The sequence below is a fragment of the Meles meles genome, chromosome 13 (genome assembly GCF_922984935.1).
Source record: "Meles meles chromosome 13, mMelMel3.1 paternal haplotype, whole genome shotgun sequence".
In the NCBI taxonomy this organism is placed as follows: domain Eukaryota; kingdom Metazoa; phylum Chordata; class Mammalia; order Carnivora; family Mustelidae; genus Meles; species Meles meles.
The window spans coordinates 53413393-53426647 of NC_060078.1; the positions used below are offsets into that span (position 1 = coordinate 53413393).

The following is a 13255-nucleotide window of genomic DNA, read 5'->3' on the forward strand; positions in this document are numbered from 1 at the left end:
ACCCATCCCTCCACTCACCTCCCCTCTGGTAACCATCTGTTTGTTGTCTATAGTTGTCTATAGTATAATTTTTCTTTTAACCCCTTATTTTAAATCACTATTTAGAAGGAAATAGAATTAGCTGAAGCCTCTCACAATATTTTAGATGAACAGAGTTTTATTCCATACAGTCTTATTGTATCTACCTTGCACACCATCATGATTTACAAACCTGTGCCTTTATTTCCAGCCTCTCATCAAGACCCTAGGCCCATTTATCAGTGAAATATCAGTCATCCACTACTCAAACTGTATCCTCTTGAGATCTTCTTTACCTCAGCAATGTCTCTAATGAGGTGACACTTAACATCATCTGTCCCTTTGCCCTGTTTAGAAACTACAGATACATCCAGATTACACCTTCCTTCATAATCCTCATTTAGTTTTTAAATCCTGTCTATATATTCTACTTCTTAAACCTCCTTTCTGCCCCACTAGGACAGCTTTAATTCAGATCCTTATCACCTTTTATCTAGATTGTTCTTCAGTCTTTTGCACTGGCCTCTGTGTTCATTAATGTCCGTTTTCCAGTTTATCCTCCATGTAGTGGACCTATGATATTTAATGGTACTCCCGGCTAAAATCTGGGTGCCTCAGTTTGTCCATCTGCCCGGCCTCATTTACACCATGTCTTTTGTGTACTTGACACTCCAGTAGTACTGCACTACTTGTGGTTTACCCGCTTCCATGCTCATATTTTTTTTTTTTTTTTTTTTTTACCCCTTATGCTTTTACTTGTTACGTTCCATCCTTCGGAAGTGCTGTTCTTCCATAATCTCTTTAGAAGTATTTCTTTTTCATCTTGAAAGACCATACAAAGCTCATGTTTTCTTTATAAAACTTTCCATGAGATAGGCCCAGCTACTCTGATAAACTTAATCATTTCTCCTTTGTGCTATTTCTCAACCTTGTGCCTCTTTTAATTGTATGTATAACACATTATTATAAATATTATTATTTGTTTTCATATCTTTATCTCCTCTTAGGTTGAGAACAAAGATTTTGCTTTTATCTTCATGAAGTAGGGAGTTTTCATCACAATTACCCCAGAGCCTGGCACACAACAGATGCTCAATAAATATTGGTCAAGCTGAGTTACTGATTAAAAGAAAGTTGATGATTGGACAGCAAGTATATTTGGATAGTCTGGGTTAAGCTACAGTAACAAAAATGCTCCATATCTAAGCAGATGAACATAGACATTTTATTTCTCACACAGAAGTCCCTAGTAGGTCTAGTAGTCCAAGATCCAGGCTGTTTGCATTTGTGTTTCTACATTCTCAACATGTGGTCTGCCCTATTACCATTGGAAAGAGAGTCACACAGTTAGCTTATAAGTTAGACTTGAAGCAACACCTATCACTTCCATTCACAATCTAGTGGCCAAAACTGGTGATACAGCTCTGTGCCTTTGCAAGAGGGCTGTGTAGGAGAACAGAAGGGTACTGGGTGAGTAGTTACTGTCTCTGCCTTACTAGATGTAGAAGGTCCTTTTGTAAATAAAACATTTTGAAAAGACTAAATAAAATAAATAAATAGAAGCACTGTTTTCATCTTCAGGGAATTTATGATCTAGTTGGGAAGAGAGAAAATACTTACAATTTGAGAGTTGTCCCTAACAAGAAATACAGCTGGAATACTCTTCATCTCATGTTTTTAATTATAGATAATGTTTGTTCTGACTGCACATCTTAAGAATTGTTCTAGGCGGCATCTTGCTGGCACAGTTGGTGAAGCATGTGACTCTTGATCTCGCATCATGAGTTCGATTCCTGCATTGAGCATGGAGATTACTTAAATAAACAAATCTTTTAAAAAAAATTGTTCTAGAGTAAAAAACTAAGACTAAAATGCTGAGCGGATGTAAAACAAGTGGGAGGAAGAGATTGCACATGAATTTTGAGGGACAGTAGCTTCTCGGCCTTTTGACTAAGATCAAGTGAATTTTGAGGGACAAAGTTTATTTTATATTGAATTTTAGAATTGTCTAATAAAATGCTTTTGAGATAATGGTCTTTTTTTTTTTGTAAGTATTGTCCTATATCACTCTAGTGATACACTTTTTTAATGTTAAATTTTTATTTCTTTTTTTCTTACCAGGGACATTTGTGAAGAAGATAATTATAGCCCCATCCCTATTGTTAATGAAGAAGAATATAAAGTAGTCATCAGTAAATTTCCCTTTCAAGATCCAGACCTTGAAAAGGTACAAGTTAGTTTTTAATTCCAGAATTTTCTTAAATGTAAATTCATAATAGTTATTGCTACCTAATATTGACCTGACATTGTAAGTGAGAGTGGCTTCTTTTGAAGCTTTTGTTGTTGTTGTTGTTGTTGTGTTATTGAAAATTGAAAATTTTGTTATTGAAAATCAATTATGTTTTGTTAACTTTTAAAAAATTATGTTACTGGGGCACCGGTGGCTCAGTGGGTTAAAGCCTCTACCTTCTGCTCAGGTCGTGATCCCAGGGTCCTGGGATGGAGCCCCGTGTCGCGTCAGGCTCTCTGCTCAGCAGGGAGCCTGCTTCCTCCTCTCTCTCTGCCTGCCTCTCTGCCTACTTGTAATCTCTCAAATAAATAAATAAAATCTTTAAAAAAAAATTATGTTACTACTACTACTAGTGCTGCTGTTTTTATGAAGTTAAGAAGGGACTTTCCTGGGGATACTAGGAGCAGTTGTCCCAAATATCAGGTGAATTCCCAGGACAGGTATTAGTAACATTACATAGATTCTAAATTAGACAAAGTAAATGTTGAGTAGATTTTAGGAATAGATTACATTCTAGGGAAAGAGAGGAGAATTTGTTTGAAATGTTCATCACTGTGGAAAATCTTATTTTGTGTTTTCTTTTCTAGAAATATACTTCTGCAAAAAGTTTATCTTGGTTAAATAAAAGGTGTATGAATGCAATTGCCACCTGTAGATTTTTCTTGAGGTAGGAATATGTATTTTTAGAGTAGAGATGTCTGAACAAAAGGTTAGATAGGGACAGAAAATAGGCCAGCATGTAGAGTATTGTGGGAATACACATGATTGCACTTGTGTATTCATACTTGTGTGTATTCATGCATATGTGTTCATACCTGCACACATACTCTCTATTATCTCAGTAGAATCAGATCTCCTGGGAAAAGGGTATCATATTTTCTGTTATTGTCACTTTTTTATTCTTTTTTTTCTCTTTATTCTTTTTTATTATTTCCCAACTCCTTATGATTTTGTTCACTACATTTTTATTTCTTCACAATGAAGAACAAAAATGAATTTTGAGTGAGTTGTGTGAACTCTGATTGTAAATTTTTATTTTTTATATACATAAACTAGGCATATTTTGTGTAATAGTCACTAAATATAGGACCATGTAATTCATAGCTTGTAGATTATAGCTAAGACTGCCATTACATATACATAATAGTTGTCTTCTGACACAAAAGACCAGAACGTTCCACAGGTCGTAGCTTTGTTTTATTTGTTTTAATTACTGGTAATAAGTTTGTTCAGACCATAGCATCTGTATAAAGATTGGATTTGGCTCTGGTTCACATGCCAGCTCTGCCTGTGGCTTATTATAGGCAGATGACTTACCCTATTTAGGCATTTGTGCCACATCTGTCAAATGAGAACTTTGAACTAAATAAACTCTAATGTCCTTTCTAATTACACAAAATTATCTAAAATAGGTTTATAGTTAAAAGGAAGTTTGACTTTGCTTGTAGGGTGCTTCCAAAATATGTAGTACCTCTTAGGATTAAACTTGTTAGGAGTTGTCATCATTGGTTCATATATTATTATTATTATTTTTTTTTTTAAAGATTTTATTTATTTATTTGACAGAGAGATCACAAGTAGGCAGAGAGGTAGGCAGAGAGAGAGAGAGAGGGAAGCAGGCTCCCTGCTGAGCAGAGAGCCCCATGCGGGACTCGATCCCAGGACCCTGAGATCATGACCTGAGCCGAAGGCAGCGGCTTAACCCACTGAGCCACCCAGGTGCCCCGGTTCATATATTATTAAAAAGAAGAACTAATATTGAAGTAAAAGCTACATGGAAAATTTAAATATGCAAGCTTAAAGAAAAATCTCATTATTTAGTATCATTGGATATACTCCATTTTCCCCTAATTTGAGTATAATTTTCAATTAAAACTATTAGAAAAATATAAAGCTGTCTCTCAAATAACTCTAGTTATATTTTCAGTGTAAATTATGTGAACAAGTAGTAAGACTGAACATATATGCAAAGATCTGTCTTTTTGCAGATAACTGTACTTTGATTAGAACACTTTGCCTAAAACAAGAACATATTCTAATTGTCTTTAATGTCATTAAAATTAAAATTCTTAAAGCTGAAATGTCTTTCAAATAGCATTGGGTTCATTATTCCGTAGAGCATAAATTGGAGGTGAGTTAGCACTTGCATCATTATCAGGTGATTTTAAAGAATAGCAACTTTTTGTTGGTTTTGTAGTACTCCTGATTGAATCTCTAAATTTGGAAAGGTTGAACCTACCAGTTCTGGAGAGACAGTGCTGTGTATGAATGTTTTCATTACCAGCCAGTTGAAAGTTTCTTTCTGCTGGAGGTACCTAAGAATACCTTTGTTCATTCAAATATTTATCAGTCTCCTGCTATATAGTAGACACTGTGCTATTTGGTGGTTTCTTGGTTTCTGCTGTCAAGGAGCTTATAGTCAAGTGAGGGATAAATAGGACATTACAATTCACAAAATTTGTCATTCCTTAAGATAGAGGAGGCAGCATGCAGAAAGGCTGTAATTCTGTAGCATAAATTGCAAGGTAGATAAAATACAAGAGATGAAGATCAAGTAATAAAGACGAAATAGAAAGGGCCAGACTGTAATAGCCCTCGTAAACAGTGTTAGAGAGTTCAGCCTTTATCCTGAAGGTTGCTGAGAAGTCACAACAGGGTTTCAAGCAATAAAACCATAATCAGATTTGTGTTTTAGAAAGATCTCTCTGGGGACACCTGGGTGGCTCAATCAGTTAAGTGTCCGACTCTTGATTTCATCTCAGGTCGTGATCTCAGCATCATAAGATTGAGCACTGGGATGGGCTCTGGCTGAGCATGGAGCCTGCTTAAGATTTCTCTCTCTTCCTTGGCCCTTCTCTGCCCCGTTCACACTTTCTCTCTAAAAAAAAAGGAAGAAAAGGAAGGAAAGAAAGAATGAGGAAGGAAAGAAAGGAAGGAAGTTGGATAAATAGATTGATCGATCAATCTCTCTCTCTCTCTGGAGAGTGAGTGGAGAATGGATTGGAGGAGAGTAAGACTAGTGTCTGGGAGACCAGCTGGGGGATTGTTGCAGTTATATTGTTAAGAGAGACTGGTGACCTGAGTGGGAGTTACTGCCATGGAATTTGATTTAAGAGATGTTTAGGGGGCACCTGGGTGGCTTAGTGGATTAAAGCCTCTGCCTTCAGCTCAGGTCATGATCCCAGGGTCCTGGGATGGAGCCCAGCATCAGGCTCTCTGCTCAGCAGGAAGCCTGCTTCCTCCTTTCTCTCTGCCTGCCTCTCTGCCTCCTTGTGATCTCTTCCTGTCAAATAAATAAATAAAATCTTAAAAAACAGAGAGAGAGACGTTTAGGAGGGGAGAACGACAGGAGTTGGTGATTACTGCATATGAGCGATGATGAAGATAGAGGGTAAAATATGATAGCCAAGTTTCAGACTTGAAGGATGGTAGCATTCACTAAGATAGGGAACATAGGAAGAGCAGATTTAGAAGGAAACAATGATAATTTCACTATTAGATCTACTGAGTATGTCCCAAATGTCACAACCACATGAAAGTGTCTAAGTGGTAGTTAGATATATGGATTTGGACTTCAGGAGAGTTAGTCTAGAATTGTAGATTTAGGAGATAATAGTACTTGCAAGGTGACTGAAGTCATGAGAATAGATGAGATCATCCAAGGACAATATGTGTGGCAAGAAGAGAAGACATGGGATAGTGTGTAATTACATAGCAATAATTTTAAGAGATAACTAGAGGAAGAGATATAGAGAAGATAGAGAAATAAAAGTCAGTTTGGGGGATGGATGCCAAGGAAGCAGAGATCATTTAAGAACCAGGAGGGAACGAACTGTGTCAGCTCTTTTAGATAAATCAGGTAACGAGAGCTGGAAAAGTCCATTGGATTTAACATCTACAAGATCATTAGACACTTTGGTAAGTAAGGGTACTTTTACTGGTTTAAGTAGGTTGCAACGAATATTAAGATAGAAGTATAGGTTGGAATTCATTAAGTATAAATAGCTTTTGGTAAAAGCTTTTTGGCTTTTAGTAAAAATCTTGGAGAGAATTTACCTTTTAGAGACTGAGAATTTGCCAATAGATATCGGCTGATAAAGCAGTTTATCCAAAAGGTACCCTGTAAATCATTGGCTGCACTGCTGTAAGGTACTACAGGAATTAGGGAATGAAATGAATATCTTGTTGAATTGGTGTCAAGCCTTCACTGAAAGGGAGTGAGGGGAATCTTTAGAATTAATTGATGATACTGAGCCAGGAAGATGGCCCATAACTTTCATGGCCATCCTGACTCTTGTATTATGAATGCAAATCAACAGAGAGTTAGGCATCTTTTGCAGGATACTTATTGTCAGAACATAGAATGGTATTGATATATGCTTTCTCTGCTTCTTAGAAGTTTTATTATATGACTTAAGAGACACTTTATTTTCTTCAGAAATATTTCGGTTTGGGACACCTGGGTGGCTCAGTCAGTTAAGCATTTGCATTTGGCTCAGGTCATGATCTCCAGGTCCTGGGATCAAGCCCTACATCAGGCTTCCTGTTCAGCAGCGAGTCTGCTTTTCTTTCTCTCTCTTTCTCTCCGTCTCCCCTCACCCTTGGCCCTTCTCTCCCACTCGTTCTCTCTCTCTCAAATAAATAAAATCTAAAACCAAACTTTTGGTTTTCTTTAAAATCTTAAGCATAGCAGAGAAATATAATAGTAGGCTTTGAGATGCTGTTATTTCCTATTCAAATGGTGAAAGCAATTTAATTTTTATATTTTTAGGTGAGTAGAGTATCTTTCTCTAAAATTTCAAAAACATTATTAACTTTGTTTTTCTTTCTACAGCAATCTTTCCCAAAGAAATTTCCCATGTCTCAGTCAGTGCCTCATATTTACATTCAAGTTAAAGAATTTATTTATGCTAGCCTTAAATTTTCAGAGTCACTTCATCGGAGGTAAGTTTACTAATAAGAAATATATCTTTATTATATCTATTTTTATGAAACAGTAACACTTGATTTTCTGGCCTTGATTCTTTAATGGATTATTATCTCATTGGAAAGGCTTGCACATTTTAGTAACATTGAGGTTAAGTTGCTGTAAATTTGATGGTATGTATTTTTCACTTTCTATAATGTAAATCTTGAAACTTACATAAAAATAGAGATAGGAAACTCCTATGTTCTCAGCATCTGTAACAATAATAAACATTTTGCCATATTTTCTTAAATTTTTTTGCTTAAGTATTTTATCTTATTTTTTAAAAAGATTTTATTTATTTGAGAGAGAAAGGGAGAGAGAGAGAGGGCATGTACCCAAGGGGCAGAGGTAGAGGGAGAGAATCTCAAGCAGACTCTGTGTTCAGTGTGGAGCCCCACATGGGGCCCATCTCATGACCCTGAGATCATGACCTGAGCCAAAACCAAGAGTCAGAGGTAATCAACTAAGCCATCCAGGCACCCCTTTGCTGAGTATTTATAAAAAAAAAAACCAAAAACAACAAAAAACAAATTCCAGGGGCACCTGGGTGGCTCAGTGGGTTAAGCCTCTGCCTTCGGCTCAGGTCATGATCTCAGGGTCCTGGGATCGAGTTCCGCACGGGCTCTCTGCTCAGCGGCGAGCCTGCTTCCCCCTCTCTCTCTTCCTGCCTCTCTGCCTACTTGTAATCTCTCTCTCTCTGTCTAACAAATAAATACAATCTTAAAAACAAAAAACCAAATTCCAGAAATAATGACATTTTACCCCTGGAAACAGTATGTGTTTCTAAAAAATAAAGGCATTTCATTATTTAACCATCACACTTAACAAAATTAATACTATTCCATAATATCAATTCTCTAGTCCGTATCACTATTTTCTTGATTGCCCCCAAGATGTGTTTTACCATTGGTATGTTTGTTTGCTAATAACAGTTTGCTACTGTTACTCTTTTTAGAGCTTTTATTAATTTAATTTTAATTCATATAGTTAATATACAGTGTTATATCAGTTTTAGGTATACAATGTAGTGATTCAGTAGTTCTGTACATTACTCAGTGCTTATTATAAGTCTGCTCTTTAATCCACTTCACCTGTTTCACCCATCTCTTCCTCTGATAACCATCAGTTTGTTCTCTCTCTTTTCTTCTTTTGCTCATTTGTTTTGTTTTTTAAATCCCACATAAATCATGAGGTATTTGTCTTTCTCTAACTGATTTATTTCACCTAGCATTATACTCTGCAGCTCCATCCATGTTGTTGCAGACGGCAAGATTTCATTCTTTTTTATGGCTGAATAATATTCTGTCATATATCTATATATCACTTCTTCTTTATCCATTTATCTGTCAGTGGACACTTGGGCTGCTGTAGTTGGGGTCCAAATAAGAGTCACATCTTGGATTTGTTGTTAAATTTTTTTCCCAGTATTCTTTCTTTTTTTCCCCTTTTTCTTTAGTTGTTTAGATCTTACTTATTTATTTCAGTTTTTCTGTTGCTCAGGTTACCAGTAACTAGACAATATCCCTACTTTGTGTTATTCACTTGTCAAAAAACTGATATTCTTAATAGTTTTGTTTTTCCTTAATTAGGTTTAAAGTGAGGATTAAAAAATGAACGGAATTAAAGAATGTTGTAGCAAATTGGTATCATACTCAGTAATGGAGAGCAGTACAGCAATTGTTGGTAGCTGTAGTGAACCTGATTTTAGATGAGAGAATATCATTTATCAGGTGTGTTGAAGTAATACCATATGTTTATGGAGTTGGGAAATGTGATATTATTCCTGTTTCGCTGACAAGGAAACTGAGGCTTAGAGAGGCTATGTCATCCAGAATGACCCAGCTAGTTAGTTAGAGAGCTGGGATGAAGGGAGAAGTCTTCTGACTCCCATATCAGTGAAAGTGTCTGGCATTTAAGGAATGACCAGTTAATGTTAGAATGTTAATCTTTATGCCACCTTTGTTCCAGCTACCTAGATGGACCCTGCATTATAGTCGCATGACGTATTTCTAATTGTGAATACACTCTGGAGGAGAGAGTGGTGAAGCTGGCTTTCACAATCTCCCTCTCTGAATTCTATTCTTCTGAATTTGTATCTTGAATAGCAGGAAATATCTTTCAGCATGAAACTCTTCTGAATTTTAAGTCATAAGAAAGACATGAAGGCAGTACATGTATAACAGTCATTTATTTTTCAAGCTGAAACAGAACAATTATCTGTTTCTCTTATTGTAAGCTACCACTATTTTGGATTTAAAGAGCATGTAAGGGACACCTGAGTGGCTCAGTGGGTTAAGCCTCTGCCTTCAGCTCAGATCATGATCTCAGGGTCCTGGAATCGAGCCCCGCATCGGACTCTCTGTTCAGCGGGAGCCTGCTTCCCCTTCTCTCTACCTGCCTCCCCCTCTCTCTACCTGCCTCTCTGCCTACTTGTGATTTCTCTCTCTGTCAAATAAATAAATAAAATCTTTAAAAAAAAATTAAGAGCATATAAATAAGTGGAGGAAGAAATGTGTCTTCTGCCAGCATAAAAGAGTTACCTGATTTTAGGTCTTACACTGCTTTTTTCCTTACAAATAGAGATCTTTAAAAGATTTCTTAATTTTTGCTCCTGATAGTGTATGAGTTGGGGAAAAAAGGAAAGAAAGGAGGATAAATACCTAATGTATGGTATCAGTTGTGCTATGTATTTCTCACAAGCCAGTGATTCTCAAAGTGTAGTCCTCAGACCAGCAGCATTAGCATCACATGGGAAATTGTTAGAAATGCCACCTCAGACCTATTGAATCTGAGGGTGGGGCCCTGGGTTTTACCAAGACCTCTGGGTAATTCTGATGCACTTTGCACTTGAAGAACCACTGCATTAAGCTCTAAATTTAAGCTTCACTGTATTCTACCACCTCTTATACCAAAGTCTTTAAAGATACATTTCAAAGAGATTAGCTTTTAACTTCAATCATAAAATTCTTTGTACTGCACAGCACGATATGATCTAGCACTTGAAAACCAATGGATAAATGAGAGTATTAACTGAAAATGAGTAACAAATTACTGCGATGGTAGTTTTCAGCAGTGGAACTCAAATGGTCTGAGAGCCACCAGTAATTTATGCCTGTCTTGTTTTTCATTTAACACTCTAAATTTTTTATTTGGACAGAGGCAATATAATACTGTGGTTAAGAACATAAACTTCAGGGCACCTGGGTGGCTCAATGGGTTGAGGCCTCTACCTTTGGCTCAGGGTGTGATCTCAGGGTCCTGGGATCGAGCCCCGCATCAGGCTCTCTGCTTGGCGGGGAGTCTGCTTCCTCCTCTCTCTGCCTCTCTGCCTGCTTGTGATCTCTGTCAAATAAATAAATAAAATCTTAAAAAATATATATATATAAACTTCAGACTTCGACCTTAGTTTGAGTCTTGATGGTGGCACTCACTAGTTCTAGTAGGATGTTGAGCAAGTCACTTAATCTGTTTAAATTGCAGTTTCCTCATCTGTAAAATGAGTAAATTAATTCATACAGTGGTTGTAAGAATTAAACAAGGTAGTGCAGGTGTATAAGGCACTCGGCATAGTGCCTGGCATATGGTAAGCACTTAGTTACTTCAGAGAGGATGGGATACTACATTATTAGACATGAGACTGGAACTTGGAGTGTTTATATATTATTTTGTAAGCATGAGGGAATTGTTGAAGAATTTTTAAGTAAGGAATGACATTATAAGAGTTATATTCTAGAACATTTACTCTGACCTCAGTGTGAATGATAGATTGGAGTGGGATTAAAAAAAAATAGTCATGTTGAGGGGCGCCTGGGTGGCTCAGTGGGTTAAAGCCTCTGCCTTCAGCTCAGGTCATGATCTCAGGGTCCTGGGATCAAGCCCTGCATCAGGCTTTCTGCTCGGCAGGGAGCCTGCTTCCTCCTCTCTCTCTGCCTGCTTCTCTGTCTACTTGTGATCTCCATCTGTCAAATAAATAAAATCTTTAAAAAAAAAATAGTCATGTTGAACTAGTGAAGGCAGTGGTTCAAGAAGGGAGATGAAGAAAGACTGAAATAGGATCAGTGGTGATGAAGAGGAAGGAACATAAGCAAGAAGTATTTAAGAGCCTGCTATTACCTGGTACTCAGGAATAATTAGAAGGTGAAGTTAAGGGAAGTTAACAATTTGACCTACCTTTGGGTGGACTTGAATTTGTTCATAAACTCTCAAATAGATTCCGGTTGTAGTTAGTCATCTTTGAAAACAGTGATGCATACATTCATCTGTTCTAAACGTATGCATGTGAAAAGGAGAAACAAGTGTCTTTAACAGTCATTCTACAACTTGGTTCAAATGGTGTATTTCAGAATTAGTCTTGAAGCTGCAGTCTTTGCTCTATAATATTGGTTCCTCTCATCTTTTACTTTGAATGTAGATTACTTTAACATTTTTAAATAGGTAGTGTATACAATTTGCATGTCCTAATATGTACTTTTTACTACCTAATCTAAATGTTGATTATTGAAAAATAGGACTGATATCTAATTAAGATATTGTTAAACTGTAGAAAGTATAGAGTCCTAGCAGTTTGCAGTTAACTTTTGTTTTATTTACAGAAGAGAGACATTGGGTATTTAATTGTTATCTGATATTTTTACTGCATTTTTAACACCAAAGATAAAAGTCATTTAGTCATAATATTATGTCTAATTTTCCCTAAAGCCTCCCTATTGTCTTACTAGAACTAGAATTGGCACCTCAGTTCTGACTTTGTATGTGAACTCCTAGCCTTTCAGGAAGTCAGTGTTGGTGGACTAATGCTGGGGCAGAAAAGATTGTCAGGTTTTTTTCCCTCTGTCTTTGACAAAAGTATTTTTTTGTTAGTTCAATATCTAGTCATTCTAATGAACTCTCTATGATCATAAGTTATTCATTTAACAAGGCTTTTATGTTTACATTTTTTAAAAATTATGCTTTACTAAATACATTGGCTATTTTCATTTTGTTAATAAGAGAATTGACAGTTCAGATTACAGAGACAGCACAGCATAGTTTATTTAAATTTATTCTAGATCATCAGGTTTCTGACATACATTTTTATTTTAAAAATTTGTATCTGTGATCTGAAATTGAGCTATTAGAGTTCCTTTGTTTTTTTATTTGTCATTAAAAAGTTATGGTAAAAATCACTTTCTGGGTTTAAAGCTCTTTTATTATGTTTAAACATATTTGGAGTTTGATTTTTAGAACCAGAAGATGCCTCAGAGCTTTTTATTACTAATGTTTGGGTTTCTTTTTATATATGAATAAAAGTAGGGCTATAGAATGAAATGACTTCATGAAGAGACTTCAAAGTCTCAACTACTTGGTCACAGAGGAAACATCTGGACTTAATATGATGTGTAAGAAATTTTCAGTTTGCATGAGAGATTAAGCTATATAATATTTTAAGAGGTTTATTATAATTAAGATTTAATTATGAAATATTTTTTAAAATGTAGGAAGAGTATAGGTTATATAGGCTCAAAGGACAAGAAGTTAAGGAAAATATTGCTCAGTTGAGATAAAAACCTAATAGGGGAAAATACTGGTCATTGTCAGGTTAATCTTGTTAGCACAAATAGGACATAGGTGCTGATAGTTTTCTTTCTCTGCTTTTACTTAAGCAAGAAAAAAGTATGCATTGACTCAGCATCAAGGAAGTTCAGGGAAATTAACAGAAGGCATTATCTATACTGGATAAGTTTTCATTTGAGAAGTATGCTATTCAGGGTGTCTTTAAGCCTAATTTGAGTGTGTCAGAAAAGAAACCAGAGGAGTAGGCAACCACCTCTTTTTTGACAGGGTGACTATACTGATTGTTCTAGGACACTGTTGATTAGCAAGAGTTCTCTGTCCCAGAGTTTTTTGTCAAGTAACCCTGAAACCCTACTGGTAAGTCTGGGAAGTCTTGATTTTAGTTATAAAAAATCAGAAAAATATTCTTTTAGGTATGTTAGAGT

At 36.1% G+C, this 13255-nt stretch overlaps 1 protein-coding gene across 2 annotated transcripts in view; it reads left to right on the forward strand.

Moving 5' to 3' along the window:
• Positions 1-13255, forward strand: part of EXOC6 (exocyst complex component 6) — a 216824-nt gene that overhangs the window by 99097 nt on the left and 104472 nt on the right. For both annotated transcript variants that reach the window (XM_046027815.1, XM_046027816.1), the window contains exons 14-15: positions 2140-2245; positions 7143-7252. In XM_046027815.1, coding sequence (XP_045883771.1) covers positions 2140-2245; positions 7143-7252 — 216 coding nt within the window. The remainder of the gene's footprint in view (positions 1-2139; positions 2246-7142; positions 7253-13255) is intronic.